The sequence below is a fragment of the Macaca fascicularis genome, chromosome 16 (genome assembly GCF_037993035.2).
Source record: "Macaca fascicularis isolate 582-1 chromosome 16, T2T-MFA8v1.1".
Classification (NCBI taxonomy): domain Eukaryota; kingdom Metazoa; phylum Chordata; class Mammalia; order Primates; family Cercopithecidae; genus Macaca; species Macaca fascicularis.
The window spans coordinates 51,581,400-51,607,666 of NC_088390.1; the positions used below are offsets into that span (position 1 = coordinate 51,581,400).

General features: G+C 37.9%; 1 protein-coding gene across 5 annotated transcripts in view; it reads right to left on the reverse strand.

Annotated features, from left to right (window-relative positions):
* STXBP4 (syntaxin binding protein 4) overlaps positions 1 to 26,267 on the reverse strand; it is a 198,153-nt gene that overhangs the window by 53,448 nt on the left and 118,438 nt on the right. The window contains exon 17 of one of the 5 annotated variants that reach the window (XM_045375033.3): positions 14,560 to 14,653. The exons of the other annotated variants lie outside the window; for them this stretch is intronic. Within the exon in view, the coding sequence (XP_045230968.2) occupies positions 14,631 to 14,653 (23 nt within the window). The 3' untranslated portion in view covers positions 14,560 to 14,630. Of the gene's footprint in view, positions 1 to 14,559; positions 14,654 to 26,267 lie in introns of those variants that run through there. 5 annotated transcript variants of the gene reach the window in all.

Below are 26,267 nucleotides of genomic sequence, written 5' to 3' on the forward strand. Positions count from 1 at the left end.
TCAGTATAGATTCAGTGGAATTTCCCATACCTTTTTTCTTTTAATGCATTTTTATTGTATGTATTTAAAGTGTACAACATGATGTTTTGGTATACAAATATATGGTGAAATGATTACTACAAGTAAGCAAATTAATATAGCCATCACCTTCTATAGCTACCTCGTGTGTGTGTGTGGTAAGAGCACCTAAAATCTACTCTCCTAGCAAATTTTCAATATCCAATATCCTATACCTTTTTCCTTAATCCTATATCTTTTAAACTGCAGTGTTACATAACCGATATTTATGAAATGACCAAGAGGGCCTAAGAGGTACTGAAATGCCATATGAATCATAAAAGAATGATTAAATTGACATTCAAAATGGTGTTGGAGTAAATTGTATTTGTGCCCTCACCAATCTACTGAAATTTCTCCTCGAAAGGTCACAAATCTTTACAATTTCAGCCAACCTTTTTTTCACATGTTGTCCACTTGTTATCAGCATTTCTCACTCCTTCTTTGAAATTCCCTTCTCCATGGGTTTCCTCTCTTCCCAGTCATCTACTCTTCATTTGACCCTATCGTCCTGACTGCTCCCCATCTGGCCCCCCTTCCTCCTCCGAACTGTCCCAAATGAGTTCTCCTCCCACTCCTGTTATATCCTTTCTCTACAATATTAGGGTTTCAACCATCAAAACTACATGAAGAATCCCCCAAACAACATCTCCAAATACTGACATTTCTCCCAATCTCTTTCTTGATGTCAGCTGGCATCTCAAGCATCTCATGATGTCTAATATGGAACTTCCCTCACTCTAATCTCCCAGATCTGTCTTTCCTGCTGAGCTCCTTGATTTTTAATGGTTCGACCAACCTCCAATAATCCAGGCTCAAAAATCCAGTGTCGTTTTTACTCTTTGTCCTTGTTTCTCTTGTTAATTGTTGTTTAGTCTTACATAATCGACCTCTGCAATATTATTCATTTAGTTGTTAAATACTTGTTGAATAACTACTGTAGTAAATTCTGAGGCTACAGCAGTAAGACAAGTGAGGATCTTGCCTTCCTGAAGCTTATATTCTAGTGAGAAGACACAATTTCAGGTGGCCAATAAGTCCTATTAGAAAAATAAGATCAAGAATGAGTAGTAGCGATGATGGAGTTGATCAGAGAAAGCCTCTGCAACATTAAAGCAGAGACCTGTGGCTGGGTATGGTGGCTCATGCCTATAATACCAGCACTTTGTGAGACAGAGGTGGGAGGATCACTTAAGGCCAGGAGTTTGAGCCAGCCTGGGCAACTTAGCAAGACTCCATCGCTAACAACAAAAAAAAGAGTAAAATTAGCTAGGTGTGGTGGTGTGCACCTGTAGTCCTAGCTATCTGGGAGGTTATAGTGGGACAATAGCTTGAGCCCAGGAGTTAGAAGCTGCAGAGAGCTATGATGGTGCTATTGCACTGCAACCTGGGTGACAGATTTAGATCATCTCTAAGAAAAAACAAACAAACAAACAAACAAAAAAACCCAAAAAATCATGAATAAAATGAAAGCATGAGTCTTGTGAAGGTCTGAAGGAATACCATTCCAGGCAGGTGGAACAGTGTATTAGGCTATTCTCGTGTTGCTATAAAGGAATACCTGAGGCTGGGAAATTTATAAAGAAAAACAGTTTAATTGGTTCACGATTCTGTAGGCTATACAAGCATGGCACCAGCATCTGCTTGGCTTCTGGGGAGGGCTCAGGGAGCTTTTACTTATGTCAGAAGGCAAAGCAGGAGCAGGTATGTCACACAGTGAGAGCATGAATAAGGTTGTGGGAGGTGCTGCACACTTTTAAACAAACAGATCTCTTGAGAACTCAGGTACTCTCGCTAGGACAGCACCAACGCGATGGCGTTAACCCATTCATGAGAAATTCACTCTCATGATCCAATCACCTCCCACCAGGCCCCACCTCCAACACTGGGGATTACATTTCATCATGAGATTTGGGGGGACAAATATCCAAACTATATCAAATAGCAAATGCAAAGGCCTTGAGCTAGGAATAAGTTTGGCATGTTTAAAGAACTACAAAAACACTAATATGGGCCGGGCGCGGTGGCTCACGCCTGTAATCCCAGCACTTTGGGAGGCCGAGGCGGGCGGATCACAAGGTCAGGAGATCGAGACCACAGTGAAACCCCGTCTCTACTAAAAATACAAAAAATTAGCCGGGCGCGGTTGTGGGCGCCTGTAGTCCCAGCTACTCGGGAGGCTGAGGCAGGAGAATGGCGTGAACCCGGGAGGCGGAGCTTGCAGTGAGCCGAGATCGCGCCACTGCACTCCAGCCTGGGCGACAGAGCGAGACTCCGTCTCAAAAAAAAAAAAAAAAAAAAAAAAAAAAAACCCACTAATATGACTGGTATATAGTAAGCAGGAGAAGAGTGGTAGACAATGAGATTAGACAGCTAGCTAGGGCCAAAAATGAAGGTCTTCATAAGGAATGGTAAAGAGTTTGGATCTTACTCTAAGTGTAATTGGAAATGATTGGAGAGTTTTGACCAGGGGAGTGACATGGTCTAATTTATGTATCGAAGGCTACTAGAGAATAGACTGTAGGGAAATCTGGAAGTAGGGTGACAAGTTAGGAAGTTACTGTGCCATTTTCCTTCCTCTTGACTAGTCTAGTTTAAGCTCCCATTACCTGTATCTACACCAGTGTTAAAGCTTCCCTGTTCACATTGCTGCTTCCCCTTCTTTACCTCATACCCTAGTGCTGGCCAGGTAAAGTTTCCTGAAGTACAGTTATGAGTCTACTCATTTCTTGCTGAAAGTCCATCACTAGCTCTTTACTGTCTACTAAAAACAATCTCCAGAACATTTTGCTAGGTGTTTAAGACAGTCTATAACCAAGTCCTGACTTATTTACCATTACTTTAAAAAATATTATTTACGTGCCAGGCTAGGACTTGAAAAAACTATAGCCATGGGCCAAATCTGGCCTGCCGCCTGTTCTTAGAATTAAAGTTTTATTGGAACACTACAACTTTGTTTACTTATTATCTATGGCTCCTTCAAAGTGGCAGCTAGTGGTAGAAGAAGAGTCAGTGTCAGAATGATGTGACATGAGAAGGGCTTGACTGACCACTGCTAGCTTTTAAGATGGAAAGGCCATGAGCCAAGGAATGTGGGCAGTCTCTGGAAGCTAGAAAAAGCAAGAAAATGGAGTATTTCCTAGAGCCTTCAGAAGAGAATGCAGCTTTGCTGACACCCTGGTTTTAGTCCAGTGAATCATATTTTGAACTTCTGACTTGTAGAACTATAAGATAATACATTTGTATTGTTTTAAGACATTGACAGCTGGGTGCTATGGCTCACATGGGTAATCCCAGCACTTTGGGAGGCCAAGATGGGTGGATTGCTTGAGGCCAGGAGTTCAAAACCAGCCTGGCCAACATGGTGAAACCTCTTCTCTACTAAAAATACACAAAATTAGCTGGCCATGGTGGCGGGTGCCTGTAATCCCAGCTACCCAGGAGGCAAAGGCAGGAGAATTGCTTGAACCCGGGAGGTGGAGGTTGCAGTGAGCTAAGATCGCGCCACTGCACTCCAGTCTGGGCAACAAGAGTGAAACTCCGTATTAAAAAAAAAAAAAAAAAAAGACATGGAGTTTGTGGCAATTTGGTACAGCAGCAATAGGAAACTAATGGACTATCCTTTAGGTTCCATAACCACTTTGAACTCTTCTGGGGCCTTACCATGTTCAGTTTATATTATACTCATATAGAAGTTTTAATTCTCATTGTAAATGGATAGATCCTTGAAGTTAGGGTGTATATCTGATTCATCTTTGTATCTACTATAATACCAATCATAGTGCCTTGTACATAGCAATAAATCAACAAATATTCATAATTAATGAATGCTTGACATTTTTTGAAAAATTGTAATGTATATATGGCATATATGATAGATAATCAGAATACTCAAATAACCTGTATAGTCCTTTTCTCGACTGTTCTGAAAAAGTGAGTTTATTTAAAAAATCAATATCTTAAAAGTATTAATAAAACTTAAAAGATGATTAATAGTCTTAGGCAATACACATGGTAATTAAGCATTTTTTGTTTCACTTTTAAAAAATGAAGGTTTCAAATCAACAAGCATGTAATTTCCCAATTCATAAATAATTATATTATGAATTGAAATACCTTTATTTGCATTAGTTTGGATTAAAATAATACTATAATTCTGAAATCGACAGTAAAAGCAATGGGGGATATATTTTTTTCAACTTTCTACTGATAGGTTATGTAAATAAAGCGAAATTTTGGGGGGGAATTTAATTATCAGTAATGTCCAACAAGGCAATTAGGAATGAATTAAAACATGTATAAAGAATTCACAACTGATGACTGGCAAGATGGCCGAATAGGAACAGCTCTGGTCTGCAGCTCCCAGTGAGATCAATGCAGAAGGCAGGTGATTTCTGCATTTCCAACTGAGGCACCCAGCTTATCTTATTGGGACTCACTAGACAGTCGGTGCAGCCCACAGAGGGCGAGCAGAAGCAGGGTGGGGGGTTGCCTCACCCGGGAAGTGCAAGGGGTCAGGGAACTCCCTCCTCTAGCCAAGGAAAGCCATGAGGGGACTGTGCCATGAGGATCGGTGCATTCCAGCCCAGATACTCTGCTTTTCCCACAGTCTTCGCAACCCAGAGACCAGATTACCTTGGGTACCTGTGCCACCAGGGTCCAGGGTTTCAAAACAAAACTGGGAGGCTGTTTGGGCACTGAGCTAGCTGCAGGAGTTTTTTTCCATACCCCAGTGGCACCTGGAACACCAGCAAGACAGAACCGTTCACTCCCCTGGAAAGGGGGCTGAAGCCAGGGAACAAAGGGGTCTAGCGGATCCCACCCCCACAGAGCCCAGCAAGCGAAGATCCATTGTCTTGAAATTCTTGCTGCCAGCACAGCAGTCTGAAGTTGACCTGGGATGCTGGAGCTTGCTGGGGGAGGGGCATCCACCATTACTGAGGCTTCAATAGGTGGTTTTCCCCTCAGAGTGTAAACAAAGTTGCCAGGAAGTTTGAACTGGCACAGCTGGGCAAAGTTGCTGTAGCAACTGCCTCTCTGGATTCCTCCTCTCTGGGCAGGGCATCTCTGAAAGAAAGGCAGCAGCCCCAGCCAGGGGCTTATAGATAAAACTCCCATCTCCCTCGGACACAGCACCTGGGGGAAGGGGTGGCTGTGGGCGCAGCTTCAGCAGACTTAAATGTTCCTGCCTGCTGGCTCTGAAGAGCGTGACGGATCTCCCAGTACAGCACATGAGCTCTATTAAGGGACATACTGCATCCTCAAGTGGATCCCTGACCCCCGTGCCTCCTGATGGGGAAACACCTCCCAGAAGGGGTCAACAGACACCTCATACAGGAGAGCTCCAGCTGGCATGTGGCAGGTGCCCCTCTGGGATGAAGCTTCCAGAGGAAGGAACAGGCAGCAATCTTTGTTGTTCTGCAGCCTCCGCTGGTGATATCCAGGCAAATAGGGTCTGGAGTGGACCTCCAGCAAATGCTAGCAGACCTGCAGCACAGGGGCCTGACTGATAGAAGGAAAACTAATAAACAGAAAGGAATAGCATCAACACCAATAAAAGGATGTCCACAAAGAAACACCATCCAAAGGTCGCCAACATCAAACGAAGATGAGGAAAAACCAGTGCAAAAAGGCTGAAAATTCCAAAAACCAGAACGCTTCTTATCCTCCAAAGGATCACAACTCCTCGCCAGCAAGGGAACAAAACTGGATGGAGAATGAGTTTGATGAATTGACAAAAGCAGGCTTCAGAAGGTGGGTAATAACGAACTCCTTCAAGCTAAAGGAGCATGTTCTAACCTAATACAAGGAAGCTAAGAACCTTGAAAAAAGTTAGAGGAAATGCTAACTAGAATAACCAGTTGAGAGAAGAACATAAATGACCTGATGGAGCTGAAACACACAGCATGAGAACTTCAAGAAGCATACATGAGTATCGATAGCCAAATCGATCAAGCGGAAGAAAGGATATCAGAGATTGAAGATCAACTTAATGAAATAAAGCATGATGACAAGATTAGAGAAAAAAGAATGAAAAGGAATGAACAAAGTCTCCAAGAAATATGGGACTATGTGAAAAGACCAAACCCATGTTTGATTGGTGTGCCTGAAAGTGACAGAGAGAATGGAACCAAGTTGGAAAACACTCTTCAGGATATTATCCAGGAGAACTTCCCCAACCTAGCAAGACAGGACAACATTCAAATTCAGGAAATACAGAGAATATCAGAAAGATACTCTTCAAGAAGAGCAACTCGAAGACACATAATTGTCAGACTCATCAAGGTTGAGATGAAGGAAAAAATGTTAAGGGCAGCCAGAGAAAAAGGTCGGGTTACCCACCAAGGAAAGCCCATCAGACTAACAGCAGATTTCTTGGCAGAAACCTTACGAGCCAGAAGAGAGTAGGGGCCAATATTCAACATTCTTAAAGAATTTTCAACCCAGAATTTCATATACAGCCAAACTAAGCTTCATAAATGAAGGAGAAATAAAATCTTTTACAGACAAGCAAATGCTGAGAGGTTTTGTCACCACCAGGCTTGCCTTACAAGAGCTCCCGAAGGAAGCACTAAATATGGAAAAGAAAAACCGGTATCAGCCACTGCAAAACATACCAAATTGTAAAGACCATTGACGCTATGAAGAAACTGCATCAACTAACAGGCTAAATAACCAGCTAGCATTATAATGACAAGATCAAATTCAAACATAACAATATTAACCTTAAATGTAAACAGACTAAATGCCCAGTTAAAAGACAAAGATGGGCAAATTGGATAAAAAGTCAAGATCCATCGGTGTGCTCTATTCAGGAGACCCATATCAAGTGCAAAGACACACTGAGGCTCAAAATAAAGGGATGGAGGAATATTTACCAAGGGGGAAAAAAAAAAAAAGTAGGTGTTGCAATCCTAGTCTCTGATAAAACAGACTTTAACAAATATCAAAAAAGACAAAGAAGGGCATTACATAATGGTAAAGGGATCAATGCAACAAGAAAAGCTACCTATCCTAAATATATATGCACATAATACAGGAGCACCCAGACTCATAGAGCAAGTCCTTAGAGACCTACAAAGAGACTTACACTCCCACACAATAACAGTGGGAGACTTTAATACCCCACTGTCAATATTAGGAGATCAATGAGACAGAAAATTAAGAAGGTTATTCAGAACTTGAACTCAGCTCTGGACTAAGCAGACATAACAGACATCTACAGAACTCTCCACCTCAAATCAACAGAATATACATTATTCTCAGCACCACATTGCACTTATTCTAAAATTGACCACATAAATGGAAGTAAAACACTCCTCACCAAATGCAAAAGAATGGAAATCACAACAGTCTCTCAGACCACAGTGCAATCAAATTAGAACTAAGGATTAAGAGGCTGGGTGCGGTGGTTCATGCCTGTAATCCCAGCACTTTGGAAGGCCAAGGCGGGTGGATCACGAGGTCAGGAGGTCGAGATCATCCTGGCTACACGGTGAAATCCTGCCTCTACTAAAAATACAGGGAAAAAAAAATTAGCCAGGTGTGGTGGTGGGTGCCCGTAGTCCCAGCTACTCAGGAGGCTGAGGCAGGAGAATGGCATGAACCTGGGAGGCAAAACTTGCAGTGAGCTGAGATTGCACCACTGCACTCCAGCCTGGGTGAAGAAGTTGAATCCCTGAATAGACCAATAGCAGGCTCCGAAATTGAGGCAATAATTAATAGCCTACCAACCAAAAAAAGTCCAGGACCAGACGGATTCACAGCTGAATTCTACCAGAGGTACAAGGAGGAGTTGGTACCATTCCTTCTGATACTATTCCAATCAACAGAAAAAGAGGGAATCTTCCTTAACTCATTTTATGAGGCCAACGTCATCCTGATACCAAAGCCTGACAGAGATACAACAAAAAAAGAGAATTGTAGACCAATATCCCTGATGAACATCAATGCAAAAATCCTCAATAAAATACTGGCAAACCGAATCCAGCAGCACATCAAAAAGCTTATCCACCATGATCAAGTGGGCTTCATCCCTGGGATGCAAGGCTGGTTCAACATACGCAAATCAGCATATAAACAGAACCAAAGACAAAAACCACATGATTATCTCAATAGATGCAGAAAAGGCTTTTGACAAAATTCAACAGCCCTTCATGCTAAAAACTCTCAATAAATTCGGTATTGATGGAACATAACTCAAAATCATAAGAGCTATTTATGACAAACCCACAGCCAATATCATACTGAATGGGCAAAAATTGGAAATATTCCCTTTGAAAACTGGCACAAGACAGGGATGCCCTCTCTCACCACTCCTATTCAACACAGTGTTGGAAGTTCTGGCTAGGGCAATCAGGCAAGAGAAAGAAATCAAGGGTATTCAGTTAGAAAAAGAAGAAGTCAAATTTTCCCTGTTTGCAGATGACATGATTGTATATTTAGAAAACCCCATTGTCTCAGTCCAAAATCTCCTTAAGCTGACAAGCAACTTCAGCAAAGTCTCAGGATACAAAATCAATGTGCAAAAACCACGAGCATTCTTATACACCAGTAACAGACAAACAGAGAGCCAAATCATGAAGGAACTCCCATTCACAATAGCTTTAAAGAGAATAAAATACCTAGGAATCCAACTTACAAGGGATGTCAAGGACCTCTTCAAGGAGAACTACGAACCACTGCTCAGTGAAATAAAAGAGGACACAAATAAATGGAAGAACATACCATGCTCATGGATAGGAAGAATCAATATTGTGAAAATGGCCATACTGCCCAAGGTAATTTATAGATTCAGTGCCATCCCCATTAAGCTATCAATGACTTTCTTCACAGAATTGGAAAAAACTGCTTTAAAGTTCATATGGAACCAAAAAAGAGCCCGCATTGCCAAGACAATCCTAAGCCAAAAGAACAAAGCTGGAGGCATCATGCTACCTGCTTTCAAACTATACTACAAGGCTACAGTAACCAAAACAGCATGGTACTGGTACCAAAACAGAGATATAGACCAATGGAAGAGAACAGAGCCCTTAATACCACACATCTACAGCCATCTGATCTTTGACAAACCTGACAAAAACAAGAAATGGGGAAAGGATTCCCTATTTAATAAATGGTGCTGGGAAAATTGGCTATCCGTAAGTAGAAAGCTGAAACTGGATCCTTTCCTTACTCCTTATACGAAAATTAATTCAAGATGGATTAGAGACTTAAACGTTAGACCTAAAACCATAAAAACTCTAGAAGAAAACCTAGGTAATACCATTCAGGACATAGGCATGGGCAAGGACTTTCTGTCTAAAACACCAAAAGCAATAGCAACAATAGCCAAAACTGACACATGGGATCTAATTAAACTAAAGAGCTTCTGCATGGCAAAAGAAACTATCATCAGAGTGAACAGGCAACCTTCAGAATGGGAGAACATTTTTCTAATCTATCCATCTAACGAAGGGCTAATATCCAGAATCTACAAAGAACTTAAACAAATTTACAAGAGAAAAACAAACAACCCCATCAAAAAGTGGGCAAAGGATATGAACAGACATTTGTCAAAAGAAGATATTTATGCGGCCAACAAACATATAAAAAAAATCTAATCACCACTGGTAATTAGAGAAATGCAAATCAAAACGACAATGAGATACCATCTCACGCCAGTTAGAATGGCGATCACTAAAAAGTCAGGAAACAACAGATGCTGGAGAGGATGTGGAGAAATAGGAATGCTTTTACACTGTTGGTGGGAGTATAAATTAGGTCAACTATTGTGGAAGACAGTGTGGCTATTCCTGAAGAATCTAGAACCAGAAATACCATTTGACCCAGTGATCCCATTACTGTGTATATACCCAAAGGATTATAAATCATTCTAATATAAAGACACATGCACACGTATGTTTATTGCAGCACTGTTCACAATAGCAAAGACTTGGAACCAACCCAAATGCCCATCAATGATAGACTGGATAAAGAAAATGTCATACATATACACCAGGGAATACTATGCAGCCATAAAAAAGATGAGCTCATGTCCTTTGCAGAGACATGGATGAAGCTGGAAACCATCATTCTCAGCAAACTAACACAGGAACAGAAAACCAAACACTGCATGTTCTCACTCATAAGTGGTAGTTGAACAATTACAACACATGGACACAGAGAGGGGAACATCACATACCAGGGCCTGTCTGGGGGTGGGAGGCTGGGGGAGTGATAGCATTAGGAGAAACACCTAATGTAGATAATGGATTGATGGGTACAGCAAACCACCATGGCACATGTATACCCATGTAACAACTCTGCAAGTTCTGTACATGTATCCCAGAACTTAAAGTACAAAAAAAAAAAGAAAAAAAAAAAGAATTCACAAATTGCTAGTAATGAGATACAATGTAGGCATTTGACAGCAATAAATAATGCTAAAATTTTGTTTTCATCATGGGTGTACAAAGAAGGAAGCTAAAAATAAATGAAGAAAAAGATAAAGGCATTTCATTTTCAATTATTGTCAAGTTATAAAAATGTTTGTACTTTTATGTGATGCAAAGATAGAGAACATAGACATAACAAATGAGTCCATTATGTCAGTATCATTTGGAATCAGACAAGTTTCTGGCATTTACTAACTCTGAATGTGTCTCAAACAAAACTATACAAAACTCTGTAGATTGAGAAAAAATAAAGAGAATTATGAAGTAATCAGAATTCATATTAGGTTTTTAAAGCTCCTTTTATTTACAAAAGCAGTTCACTAATGTCTGTATTCTCATGGTTCATTCATGCTTCCTTGTATATAAATAAATACCATGTATGCTTTTTCATCCCCAAAAGTCTAAGAAGGAAATGTGCTACAGGAAAAGGGTGAATTTCCCTCTTTCTTATTGAATGTATATACATTCGGATGAGATAACTTAATGAGGAATTCATTCATTAATCATTGAGTATCAACTGTGTCAAGCACCATGATAGGTACTAGAAATGTTAAGCTGAATAAGACAATATCAGATGGTAAGGAGGGAGAGCTATTTCTCTCAGGAAGATTCATAGTGGTATTTCTAATATAACAGCTGCTGTTTGCTTCTGGAGGCTGGTGTCTTAATTAAGGTGGTAAAAAATCACCCTTCTAATTCCCCCAAATTTCTTTTGATTAGACAGAAAAGTGTCAAGGGGGTAGGGAGGATGTTTACCTCTCATAAGGAGTCTGAAGAGTGACTAAAAGCCCTAATAATGTAATTTCTATCCCTTATGCCAATAGAACAATATTTTTTAATCCAGGAAAAATTCTAGCCTTGCCACTGTGAAGGTCATTTTCCCACTGGGAAGATAGAAGCAAATGGCAATAGTTTATGGTGTTAATTTATATTGTGGTATAACAAACTACCACACATATAGCAGCTTAAAACAATACATGTATATTATCTCATGGTTTCTCTAGGACAGGAGTCTGGGCATGGCTTAGCTGAGTCCTCCACTTAGGATCTCATAAGGCTTCAATCTACAGGTTGAGCGTGGCTGTGGTCTCATCTGAGGCTTGACTGGGGAGCACCGAAGGCTTCAACCAGAGACTGTCCTCAGCTCCTTGTCATGAGTCTCCTAACATAGCAGCTCATATCTTTGAAGCCAGTAAACAGTGCAAGATTCCAGCAAAATTGGCACTAAAATCTCATGCAATATAATCATGTACATCCTGTGACTTTGCTGTATTGTAGAGTTACAAGCAAATCACAGTTCTCAAACATACTCCAGGGGAGAGGATCATACAAAGGCATGAACACCAGCAAACAGGAATCATGGAAACCACCCAAAGAATTTGCCCAACACAATTCTTAGACTCTTCCTCTCTGTATTACCTTTAAAAACCAATTCTTCTACTTTTCCATTATTGCTTTAAATGTAGTTCTTCTCATCTTTATTTTTCAAAGTTTAAGTTAATCCTGGCCTTAACTTCCCTAACACTATTTGTAAAAGTTTTTGTTAGTTCTAGGTTGTTTCTTTGTCCATCTTTTGTATATTTGTTTAAACATGTAAGTTCATTAAATAATTCTGTTAAGCTTCCCTTGATTTACTTGTGTACTTTTATGCTTTTTCCTTATTTAGGCTATAAGTAATCATACACAGTAGTGTTAACCTTTTAGGATTTCTTACCCTACAAGCTATGTTCCCATCCACAGTCTCTAAACATGAGAATAAACTCATTTTAGCCAAGTTTAAAACAAAACAAAACAAAACTGCGCCCATGTAGTCTGTAATATATGTCCAGATATGTACATAATTAAACAATCACACCCTCTGTGGCATCTTTTGGTAGAAATACAATTCCAGCAGATATTAAAATAGTTGAAGTGCTTCAGTATTGCAACAGGTTGGCAGGCACTAATGATCCACCTTCAGAAGGCATCATTCATACTCCTTTTATGCCTGGGCTGGTTAAGGTTCACTCTAATGGTTTTATTTTGGTTTCTTCCTTTTTTCATCTCTCATGCTCATTATTGGTATATCATCCTCACTCACATTCATCACTTTCTGTACAGGAAACTTTGTAGTCTTATTCCCCTTCTATAAGGTGTGTTGCTCTGTTAAAAAGGTATAACCTTCCACAGAAAGATTTTAATCAGAAAGTCTCAGCAGATGGTATGTGGTACCTACTTAGGATCTCTATATACAAGAGTTGATTCTGTTCTTCCTCCAAGTTTTACCTACTTCAATACTGAGCTTCACCTGCTTGCTTTATACTAAAGGACATTAGCAAAGCTGGCCTATGTTCTTAGTGCCTGATAAATTGGACTCAACAAATATTTGTGGAAAGAATGGACTATTTGACATCTATTTGTACATACAAGTAGGTACAGTAATGTACTGCATAACCATGTTTCAATCAATGACAGACCATATTTGTAGCAGTGATTCTATAGGATCATAATACTGTATTTTTGCTGTACCTTTTTCATGTTTAGATACACAATACTTAGCATTATAATTGCATACAGTATTCAGTAGTTTTTCTATACATACCTGAAGCCTAGGATCAATAGGCTATATGCCATATAGCCTAAATAGATAGTAGGCTATACCACCGAGGCTTGTTTGTATGATATTTACACAATGATGAAATTGCCCAATGATATATACTCAGAATATATCCCTGTCATTAACCAATACATGATTATAATCTGTGTATTATATTTATGCATATAAATGGGTATTTCTGTATATAAACTTTGGAAGTGAAACTGAAGGGTCAAAAAAATGTGCATTTAGATTCCTAGAGATACAGCCAGACTGCTCTCCAAAAAAGCTGAATCTAGTAAACAACTATCAACAGTGTATGAGTGTGCTGGTTTCCCCACGTATTTACTAACACTGTAGATGACCAATCATTGTTAATATATGACACTGGTGAATAAAAATGGTGCCTCATTGTTTTAAGTTCATTCCTAAGTAAATAAAATTAAAATATATATATTCAACATTCATCTGTTAAATATTAAATATGCTTACTAAATAGATATTAAGCACAATAATAAAATATGAGTGTCTCATGAATACCTGCTATGTACCAGGCACTGTTCTAGGTGTTACCTAATTGTGGTAAAGAAGACGTTCAAGATCACTGTTCTCAAGAAGCTTATATTTTACTAAAGGAGGTAGAAAATAAACAAGTAAACAAACAAACAACAAATAAAGTGCTGTGAAGAGAATAAAATAGGGGAGTGAAATAGAGTATTGGAGGTGGAGAGAAGGTCAACATTAGACAGGTGATTAGGTACAGCCTTTCTGACAGTAGACAATTAAACTGGGGGCTTCATGATAGAATGAACTGGACCTCTCAATCCAAACTATTCTCTTTGCTTTTCTCAAACACACCAGGCACACTCCTGCCTCAGGGCCTTTCTACTTGCTGTTCCTTCTGTCTGGAACACTTTTCCTTCAGGTATCTATATGGCTTACTCCTACCTCACATGGATGAAATGCCTGTGAATATCTAGTTTATGGGTTTGCAGGGAACTACTGGCTATTTAGACCTCATCCCTATGTAATTTTAGTATTTCCATTTTCTATACAAGTTCAGCAAGGCTTCCTTCATTCCATATATAAGATTGTATGAAATGTTTCCAGGGGGCCTTTGAGGTTGCCAGTTAGATATAAACTTCTTTATTATTTCAATCTTTATATCCATTAAATAAATGAGTTGAAGACTGATTTCTTACCTAAAATTACTGCCACTTGAAAGCATGAAATGTTACTTTGCAATTGTTTTCCAGGGTTTTAGCACACAGTTTCTCACATGTTCCCAAATAAGTAATGTAACGATAGATCATAGAAATCTACATTAGTAGAAATTGTTCATTATCTTCCAGGGTTTCCAGTTCTTAAAAAAAAGGAGGTGCAGAAGATAATCGTTTAAGGCTGTAAGGACAAAATAATCCTTTTACGCAATGACAATGAAAAATGAAGATTATAATGGTGATGATGATAATGAGAATATTAAGTACCTACCAGATGTGAGCCATAATATTTTCAATGAGCTGGCCACTTCAGATACATTAGCTTTAATCCTCAGGACAAACCTATGGGTTGGTGATATCTCCATCTTCATAGATGAAAAAAAAAATGAGACTCAGCTAGCTTATAGAATTCTCAAAGCCAAATCTATTATGCCATAGAGCTGGCATTTGAACTTTATAGCATATGATCTTTTCACTACTCTGCTTCTCTACAAGTAAAAATGAATCTACTTTTTGGATAAAAATAGAATTAGGGTGTGAACTAATTTATTTTATTTATCTGTAGTAAAAACTACAGGCAATTTTTTACAAATGTTACTTCATTTTTATCCTATAATGCTTAGAGACAAATACATCATTTTTCCCATTTTATAAATGGGGCAAAAGTGAGGTTCAATAATTTATTTAAGGTTGTAAAATAACTTGGCTAAGAAGCAAGTTTTCTCACTCTGAATATTTTTCCTATTCTACTTTCGACTTTCACTTTCATTAGAATTCTGGAGTTATTATAAAAGAAATGGGAAACACAAATAGCACTGTGTAGTCCCAAGAACTAATTGCTTTATAATTTTTTATCAATAATGCCGGTTGGAAAAGGTCACATATTTTCAGGAAAAAAAAACTATTAAAGATTCAGTTGTTGACTTTACATCTTCATTTTTTTTTGTCATTCAACAAAGATTTATTATTCACTTATTATGAGGTCAGCACTGTGCTTGTCACTAAAGATGCAAAGCAGTTTAGGACAAAATTAAGTGAGAAGAAAAACATACAAACATAATTACAAAGCAATATGAAAAGAGCAATAATACAGGTTTGAGCAAAGAGCTGTTAACTCTGTCTGGAGGTTTAAGCTCACTTTATGGAGGAGTGCATCCCCAGTTTTAAGATCTTTACCTAGGCACATTTATTGTTCCCTCTTTACGTATTGTTATGCAAATAGCCCCAAAGAGAGCTTTTGTTTCTTACTGTGAGATCTCCATGATGCTTAAAAATTCTTTTACTTAAAAAATAAGCTTAAAAATTCAGCAGTAACAAATGCTTGCTCTTAAAAAAAAAAAGCCATATAAAAGTTTCTAATAAAAAACAGATAATCTCCCTATCCTATCTCCTGAGAAGATCAATGTTATCAGTGAGGGAGATATCTTATAGCAGACTGAAAAAGCTTCTTGAGGCAATGCAATCTATTGCTTTATCCTGAATACTTGTAAGTCATGAACATTAGGTAAGATGAAGTGTATTTTATTTAATGATTCTAATTGAAATACAAATTGAACTCTAAAACATAAACTCCAGCCTGGACAACATGGCAAAATCCCATTTTACAAAAAATTCCAAAAATTATCTGGGTGTGGTGGTGTGTGCCTATAGTCCCAGCTACTCAGGAGGCTGAGGTGGGAGGATCACTTGAGCCAGGAAGGTTGAGGCTGCAGTGAGCTGTGATCACACCACTGCACTCCAGCATGGGCAACAGCATGAGACCTTGTCTAAAAAAACAAAACAAAACAATACCCAAACACACAAAACCCCTATAAACCTATAGTTACAGAGCAAAGCACTTTCATAGTAGGTCACTTAATCCTTGAGACAACCCTATGCAGACTGTACCCTGACTTCAGAGACAGGAAGCGAATACTCAGAGAGGTCAACATATTTCACCAAATCTAAGGTGCCATCAATTTTAACACACCATGCTATTTTATATTCTTTAAAAGACAAAAAAATAATTACCAGTTCAATTGTGACATAATGTCTTAACTACATTCCTATGAGACTCACAGGATTTATTAGGAACCCTGGACTGAGAATTAGAAGACCTGAATTAGGATTCTCACATTGTCCTTTCCAAACTTGTGACAAGCAAATCATTAAGTTCTATGAGCTTTGATCTTTCCATATCTTTTAAACTAAAAAGAATAATGTCTCTCTCACAGGGTTGCTGTGAGGACATATTAATGTAAAACAGAACTTTAGAAGTGCAAAACTGATAAAAATTTAAAACCTTTTGTGTCAATGTTATTATTTTTTAAAATATTATCTGTAACAGTAATATTAATACTCTGTTGTTGAAGGCAAGAACTGAACTTCTGGATCCAAACTGAACTATTTTATCATGACAAATAATTATGAAAGCTCTTACTGCACAGATTTTAGTACTGCCGCCTTTTCTGAGATGAGCTGTTAATATTTTGTCCTCATGTGAACTCTGGAAAATACCTATTCCACTAACCCAAAATAATGCATTCAGTTTGGATGAGGAGATTTTCAGGCCTTGAGGGAAGATGTTTCTTACCGGCATCATTTACGTTTTGTCTGTCCAGTTATAGGATTGAAACATGCACTATACTTTAGGCATTCTATCATTATAGTCAGTTCTAATTGTGAAAAGAATCAGAGTTTCATCTTTTCAAAAAGTGATAATTGACTCTATTTTACCACTGATGCCTTCTAGAATCTTAGAAGCAGTCCTTGCATTTTTTCGGCCTTTGTGCTTGTAACCATTTTATGTGATAGACTGTTCACACGTTAGTAGTAAGGTATATAGATTTTACTTGATTAAATACTAGATAGTCTACATCCTGGAATCCCCTTGACAACTACTATAGTCCTGCCTGTAGTGGGAATTAAGTCTTGCTTGTCTAGCTGTGCCTTCATATCTTAAGGCTATCAGTAGTGTATGTGATTAAAGTATATATCTGAAATAGTTTCTTGGAAATGATATTCTGTGAAAACCCACAATATATGGGAGCTTTGGGATTGATTCACACTAGATATTTGTTTTTGTATGTTAAACACTAGAAATATCATGGCTTCCTGATTTCTATGAGTGAAGAACTGTCTATGTTTGCTTCCTGTGTACCAACAGAGATTAGTAGATTGCTGCTATGTATCTGGTGGCATTAAATAATTTCGGCACTTTTTTAGGAATTTGTTTGACGAAAAAAGCAAATACCCAATAGTTGATTAGTGCAGAGAAGGCACAATAGAAAAACATGGAGTAGTCTAAGATCCAAGATGACAGCAGATCTGTCTGTGCTACCGGACTTTTGTTTACTCATTGAACCAATGTGCACATGAATAGGGAAGTTTAAAAATTAATACCGAATTTCAGGTGTTCCAAAAAGTTAAACATGCTGACACATTACTAATCCTTTTTAAAAAATAAATATTTGTTAGCTGTTACTTCAAACCGAGCCCAAGTTACCACCATCTCCCACCTCAATCCCTGCAATAGCCAACTAGTCTTCCTGCTTTCTTCACTCTTGCTACTCTTAGAGCCCAGTTTTAAATAAACACCCAAAGGATCTTTTAAAATGTAGACCATATCATGTCACTCCTTCTGCCTTCCTATGACACTTAAAATAAAATCCAAACTCCTTAGTATGGTGTTCAAAGCCTTGTATTATCTGGCTTCTTGCTATACATCCACCCTTATCTCGTGCTACTCTCCTGCTTGCTCATACGTATAAGACACACTGGCTTTTTTTTTTTTCTCCCTGTCCCTCAAATATGTCAAGTTTGTTCCTATCTCACAGCTTTTGTACTGGGCCTGAAAGGTCCTTCCCATAGTTTTTGTTGCCGGCTGAGTCTGGGATGCAATGTTAACCTCTTCAAAGCCGACTTATTTGTTAATTAATCTAATGTAGCATCCCCACTTACTCATCTTTCCTAATACGTCATCTGGTTTCATTATACGCATAACACTCATCACTGTCTACAATTACTTTTTAAAATTTATTTGTTAACTTGCTTGTCCATCTCTGCCTACTACAATTTACCAAGCAGCTTGATAGCAAGGGCCTTGTTTGTGTTGTTATCCTAGGGTCTGGCCCATTGTAGATACTCAACAACTAGTTCTGGAAGGAATGAAATAATGAATGTAAATCATTACCTTTTCTTAAGTGATATGTTTTTCTCTTTAACTCATTTTTTCTGGAAATAAAATTGTACCAGGAAAAGAATTATTTCTCTTGTTGCTGGCAATATTTTGCCAACTTAAAGTTCAATCACCCAAGATTAAATTTGATATATTTTCTTAATGGAACCTTACAGCAGTGACCTACTTTCAGTTTGAAACAACACAGGAGAATATGTGAGTTAGCCATTTCCTTGAATGGCAAAGTGCCACAAATATTTGTTGTGGTTATTATCTGGCTTTGAATAATCAAGTCAGCAGACAACAGGTCTGTTTTACAAAAACAGGTAAAATTTATCTCAAATGACAGAATCACATAAGCTATTATCTAATGCTTGGAACATCATCCCAATTCTAGGACACAAAATAGCATAATTACTTTGTGTACAGGAAAATACCATAATGTCCATTCTAAATATTAATAGCATAGCTGACTTTCATTAAAGAAACAGAATTTTGGCTGGGCACAGTGGCTCAGGCCTATTATCCCAGCACTTTGGGAGGCCGAGGCGGGCAGATCACTTGTGGCCTGGAGTTCAAGACCAGCTTGGCCAACATGGCAAAACCCGTCTCTACTAAAAATACAAAACTTAGCTGGGCATGGTGGAACACACCTGTAATCCCAGCTACTCGGGAGGCTGAGGCTCCTGGTCCCTTGAACCCAGGAGGTAGAGGTTGCAGTGAGCCGAGATTGTGCCACTGCATTCCAGCCTGGGCGATAGAGTGAGAAATGAGGCAAAGAATGATGAATGTCTGAGGTCCAGAAGAAGTAGAATGAGAAGATGCCATATCAAGTCTGAGCTTTAGCTCGTAAAGAAGGGAAGAATTTAAAAGACAAATCCCATCCAAGGCCTTTAAAATGTTACAGTACTGCTTTTCCCTTTTTTCTCAGAAAACCTTTTCTGATCTGCTTACATAACTTCTAATTAGCTTCAGATGTAACAAAAAAAGGCAGCTACTACTCACATTCTTCTTAAAAGTTAATATATTGCTGATTTCAGATAGAACACCTGAAGTGATGCAGGAGGCTCGCACAGACAAATATATGCAATCAGATGGTCACCGCTTGACAGTCTTATTTTCAATTGGTTGAGTAAAAATAACAAAGATATTGAACCAACCTGTAAAAGTTGAACATTCATTTCTTTTGTTGCCTAAAATAATATGCTAAAGATTTTTCAGAGTAATGAAACATACTAAATTACACTGTTGTTAATAAAATACAAAATCATGATCTTTCTTTACTGAGAGAAATTAGGACTTTTTTACTGTTAATAGAAATATTTTCAAAATGTTATGTATTTCATTTATTTATTTATTGTTATTATTTCAATAATTTTGGGGGAACAGGGTGTTTGGTTACATGGATAAGTTCTTTAGGTGTGATTTCTGAGGTTTTGGTGCAGCCATCACTCGAGCAGTGTACACTGCACCTAATGTGTAGTCTTTTATCTCTTAACCCCCTCCCATCCTTCCCACTAAGTCCCCAGAGTCCATTGTGTCATTCTTATGTCTTTGCGTCCTCATGTCTTAGCTCCCACTAATAAGTGAAAAGATAAGGATGTTTGGTTTTCCATTCCTGAGTGAGTTCCATTAGAATAATGGTAACATCCATATTTTTGATATTACAGGTTGAGTACCCCTCATCTGAAATGCTTGGACCAGAAGTATTTAGGATTTTGGAATATTTGCATATACATAATGAGGTATCTTAGGAATGGGACCCAACACTAAAACATAAAATTCATTTGTTTCATAAGCACCTTTTACACAGCTTTTATAGAATATTTGTAACAATTGTGTGCATGAACCAAATTTGTAAACATTGAACCATCAGAAAGCAAAGGTGTCACTATTCTGGTCAACCATGTGGACAATCTGTGGTTGTCTGGCATCACCATCATGCTTGCTCAGAAAAAAATATATCAAAGCTGAAGTGGGCTGGGAGGGTGTTTTGTTTCATTTTGTTAGTTTTTTTTCTCTTGGGGACGCTGAATAAACTGTGTTATGCTCCCGCGTTTTGACTACAACCCATCATATGAGGTCAGGTGTGAATTTTTCCACTTCTGGGGCCATATCTGCACTCAAAAGTTTTGGATTTTGGGGCATTTCAAATTTGGGATTTCAGATTTGGGATGTTCAATCCGTATAAGAAATGCAGTAATAAAAGTACATGTATATACTTATACACATCTTTTTTGCAAATAGTAACAGGTGGGAGGTGGGGTTATTGAGTGAGAACATATGACCATTAAAAACATTTTAACTTTCACAAAAACCTTCCAAATGGATATTTAAAAAGCTCTTGATATATACTGCAAAACTGATTCCCAAGGATGTCTCATGCCAATTTATATTCCCCACCTGTAGTGGATGGAATGTTTACTTTCAACTTTAATTAGTGGCAGGCCCAGATGGCTCCTAAACTGGAGGGATTTTTTTAAATGCCTAATATATAAGCAATTTAAGAAAACAAAGTATATTCTCTACAGAAGGATTCCTGCCCCTTGCTTCCTTTGCTTAGGCATCATTTAGGGCCTCATGGGTGTAGAAACCTTAGCTCCAACTGCTGATCTCAATTCTGTGAAATCTCTGAAGCTTAAAATCCTACTTATCATGATAGTTTCATATTGTTTCTGACGCAAGGTGATATTCCTTTCTTGTTTTTTATCTAAACACACACACACACACACACACACACACAAAATTTAAAATGTCATTTCTATGTGTAAGAGCAGAATGGGAAGGTTTTAGCATGAGATCCCTCTTCTATCTTGATCCTGAAATCCATTGTGAATCTTGATGGCTATATTTCCTGGCTTTAATACTGTGGACTTTTTCATAATCATATATTAATATGTATATGTATGCATTTGTTTATAAGAGCTCGAATAGCTTGAATGAGATGTGTGTGTATATATACACATTATATATGTCATACATTTTTATTCATAAAAGCTTGAATTTAGAGAACTCTCTACGCAGAACTGGTTTTTGACCTTTTAAAGAATGTGTAGACCCTTTGATTGCCCTAAAATTTGACCAAATTGTTGTTGGAATTACCCTCTCAAACCTCTGGGTGAAATGTACCCTTGCATTGTGAGTTTAAGGATGACTCAGCAGTCTGAGTGGGGTGAAAAGTGACTTAGAACAAGAGGTGGCTGTGCAGAGCGATGTGGCTTTTGGTGCTGAAGCTGTCGTGACAGCTCCTCTTACACTTAAAGCTTCCTGTATGCCCCCGTGTCTGTCAGATCTAAAGTGTATCTCCGCTTTCTAAAGGATCAAGCCCCAGTTGGCCTTCTGCTTGACAAATAATCTGTGTGAACCTGAGGATTTCAACAAATGCCATTGACTCACTAAGATAAAAAAGAGTGAAAAGAGATCATCTGTCCCCTATCCCCAGCCTGTCTTTGACTTTATTCATTACTCCTTCAACTCAGAACATATTAAGAGTGTCCTCCTGCCAGGGTTCCTGCCAGCCAGTTATTCCCACAATCGTTACTGTTGTTTAGCAGTGGGAGTAACAGGTTGACCCTTCCTGCTTTCCTTCCATGTGGTCCTGCCTCTCCTATATTAAAAAGTTTTTAGGATTCACCTGTAACTGCTAGTGCTTTTGAAGATTTTTGCCCTATTTTGTATTCTAGTTATCATTTCCATGAGGCCTGAAGGAAGGTAGTTAGAGGCCTGTGATTATGCTGCCAATTTAACAAGAAGTCAATATATTCTCTTTTTATTAAAGACCTCATTTGGCTTATCTGGCCAGACTTTTTCTTATTATGTATTTTTAATGATAGAACTGCCTCTTTTGTTACATAACCATTTTGTCAATCTATATGTCAGTTAAACAGAAATTGCAGTTCTGAACATGTAGTTCAAAACTATTTTATTTCGAATAAAAACTACACAAAGGCATTATACTGATATAGAACACGTAAACATAAGGAGATCAATAGAAGCATCTCCAGGGATTCCAACACTAAATAAAAATGCCTATTCTGTTTTCAGACTGTTTCACTATAAATAATGATAGAACAGACAAAAGTTTCCTCACAGTTAGCAATAAACAACTAAAAGATAAGATGCTGATTAAGACATTTAGCCACAGTTTCCTGTGACAATTACATTCTAACTCAACATCAATAATAACATTAAATGATACATATTATGAAAAGCTCTCATCTACCATATTTTCAAATGTATCCAAGTTGAAAGAAGCTTTAGACAATAATAATTTAATACCTACCATAGGGAGAAAGTAAAATTAAATTAATTACTTTAAATAACAATAATGTGGCACCAGCAGTAGTCATGGCAGTGGCAGCAGCAGCAGCAACAACAATATCCATATAGGGAACATCTTACCCTACCAGAGGTTCTTTTGGGAATTTTATATGTACTATTTAATCTTTCAATCCTGCCACTTTGATATTATGAGATCCACTTTTTATATGCAAAAACAGACCTAGATGTTAAGTAATTTGGCTAGTGAAATTGGATGAACAATTGGGGTGCTCTGTGGAGCATGTCTAAGGAACATCAGAGATTCTGTGGAGCATTGTTTACATGTATTAAAACTGCTGCTTCCTTCCAGCCTGCCTCTATGATTTACACACTTCTCCACTGTTAGAGGTACTCTGGTGATGCTGGGATGACCATGTGTGCAATGATGTGAAAAGCATTCATGTTCCTTATACATGGGAGAGTCTTAGGTAGGGGTTTGTAAATACTCTGAAAATGGATGCAAAATGTGTGTAATCTCACATTTCTGGGAAGAGGGTTTTCATCAGATTCCAATGGAGTCCACAATCCAGGAAAGGTTTGGAATTGTCTTCTAGGCCTGGCGTGGTGGCTAACGCCTGTAATCCCAGCATTTTGGGAGGCCGAGGCAGATGGATCACTTGAGGTCAGGAGTTTGAGACCAGCCTGGCCAACATGGTGAAACCCTGTTTCTACTAAAAATACAAAAAATAGCCAGGCATGGTGGCAGGCACCTGTAATCCCAGTTACTCAGGAGGCTAAAGCAGGAGAATTGCTTGAACCCAGGAGGCGGAGTTTGCGGTGAGCCAGGATCACATCACTGCACTCCAGCCTGGGCGACAGAATTGTCTTCTAGATATTCCTTAGAGACTGGTTTTAAGCTGTAAGAGCCAAGAAACCTTACCCTTCAGCTTTCTGAGAAAATCCCATAGTATAACATCCTAGAGAACACTTATATTAAGAAGAAAGTAGAGGCAATTACCCAAGTAAAAATTTCAAATTGTAACTTGAAATAACCAGATAGTCAAGGCAAAGAAAGAAAACGAGGTGGGGGTTGTGGCTGAATTATCTACCTCATGGTAGTTTGTAATTTTCTGTTTTCCATGCAGAAAAAGCTGCTGCTTAAAGAGAAAGAAAATCAGTTGAATTTAATATGAATTATTAAACTTGAAAAGCTATGTCATATAAACCTATAAAAAGTACTGGCAAAATGTGCCAACATTAGCAATTATATTTCTAAATAAAAGGACAACATAGATTTGCTAGTTTTAAACATCAAAGCATAACCCTTGCAAGAGACAATACCTTTATAAGGAAAACTATAAAATACACATGGAAGAAACTGAAGAGGCTATAAACAAATGGAAGGACATCCCATGCTCACAGATCAGAATAATTATTAATAATACTGTTAAAACGACAATACTACCCAAAGCAATCTACACATTCAATGCAATCCCCATCAAAATACCAATGACATTCTTCATGGAAATAGAAAAAACTCTAAAATTTGGATGGAACCACAAGAGACCCTGAACAGCCAAAGCACTCCTGAGCAAAAAGAACAAAGCTGGAGACATCACACTACCAGACTTCAAAATATACTACAAAGCTACAGTAATCGAAACAGCATGGGACTGGCCTAAAAACAGACACACAGACCAATGAAACAGAATAGACAACCCAGAAATTAATCCACATATTTACAGCCAACTGATTTTTGATAAAGGTGCCAAAAGCACTGGGGAAAGGATAGTCTCTTCAATAAATGGTACTGGAAAAACTGGATATCCATATGCAGATGAATGACATCTCACCCTATACAAAAATCAACTCAAAATGAAGCAAAGACCTAAATGTAAGATCTGAAACTATGAAACTACTAAGAGAAAAAATAGGGGAAACACTTCAAGACAATGGTCTGGGAAAAGATTTTATGAATGAGACCTCAAAAGCACAGGCAACAAAAGCAAAATAAACAAATGAGATTATATCAAACCAAAGACCTTCTGCACAGCAAAGGTAATAATCAAGAGTGAAAAGATAACCCATAGAATTGGAGACAATATTTGCAAACTACTCATCTGACAGGGAATTAATATCCAGAATACACAAGAAACTCAAACTACTATCAGAAAATCAACAGCAAAAAACCAATCAATCTGATTTAAAAAGTGAGCAAATGATCTGAATAGACATTTCCCAAAAGAAGACATATAAATGGCCAGCAAATAGACAAAAAATGCTCAACATCACTAATCAGCAGGGAAATGCAAATAAAATCCACAATGAGTTATCATTTCACCCTAGTTAAGATGACTATTATCGAAAACACACAAAGTAAATGCTGGAGAAGATGCACAGAAAAGGGAACCCTTGTACACCACTGGTGGGAATGTAAACTTGTACAGCCACTATGGAGAACTGTATAAAGGTTCCTCAAAAAACGAAAATAGAACTACAATATGAGTCAGCAATCCTACTACTGGGCATTTATTCAAAGAAAAGAAAGTCAGCATATCGAAGAGACATCCTGCCATGTATATTGCAGCACTATTCACAATAGCCAATATATGGAATCAATCTTAGTGTCCAACAACAGATGAATGGATAAGGAAAACACGGTGTGTGTGTGTGTGTGTGTGTGTGTGTGTGTGTGTGTGTGTGTCCCCGCATATGAATAAAAAAGTTGATCTCATAGAAGTGAAAAGTAAAACAGAGGGTACTAGAGACTGGAAGGACGGGGAGAACAGGGGATAGGGAGAGATTTGTTAAAGGATAAAAAATTACAGCTAGATAGAATGAATAAGTTCTAGTGCTCTATACTAGTGCAGGATGAGTATAGTTATCAATCATGTACTACATAGTTTGAAATAGCTAGAAGGAGGATATTTAATGTTCCCAACCCAAGGAAATGCTCAATGTTTGAGATGATAGATATGCTAGTTACTCTTATCGGACTATTATATATTATGTGTATCAAAATATCACTACGTACGCCATGCATACATACAATTATTACTTGTCAATTGAAAATAAAATTAAAATAAAATTTTAAAAACCTGATTGCATAATTAATTTATAACCAGCATGCAAATTACTGACTATCATTGGGGGAAAAAAAGTGCAGATGAAATTTTTAAATTTTCTTCGAAATAAGTTCTGCTGAATTTCAAATATTTTCTTTGGATAATCATTTTTGACAGATATTCAAGTTAATGTTAGCAAGGTAATGAAAATTAATGATGTTAATGTCCACTGGGCTATGTCTATGCAGGTGTTTCCCTACACTGTTGCCACCCCAACATAAAAATGTCTGATATATAAAATTCTGAACTTACACATAACACATTAGGAGTGATTATTTTCATTCCTCCTAAAACCCACAGAATTTCTTCACATAATTAGCCCTTATGAGTTTTTGACATATAATTTGATTTTTACAAACGTATTAGGTAATACAAATTTTTAAGTATATACTTATTGTGAAAATTGAGTAGACACTATGAGAGGCATAGTTTCCAATC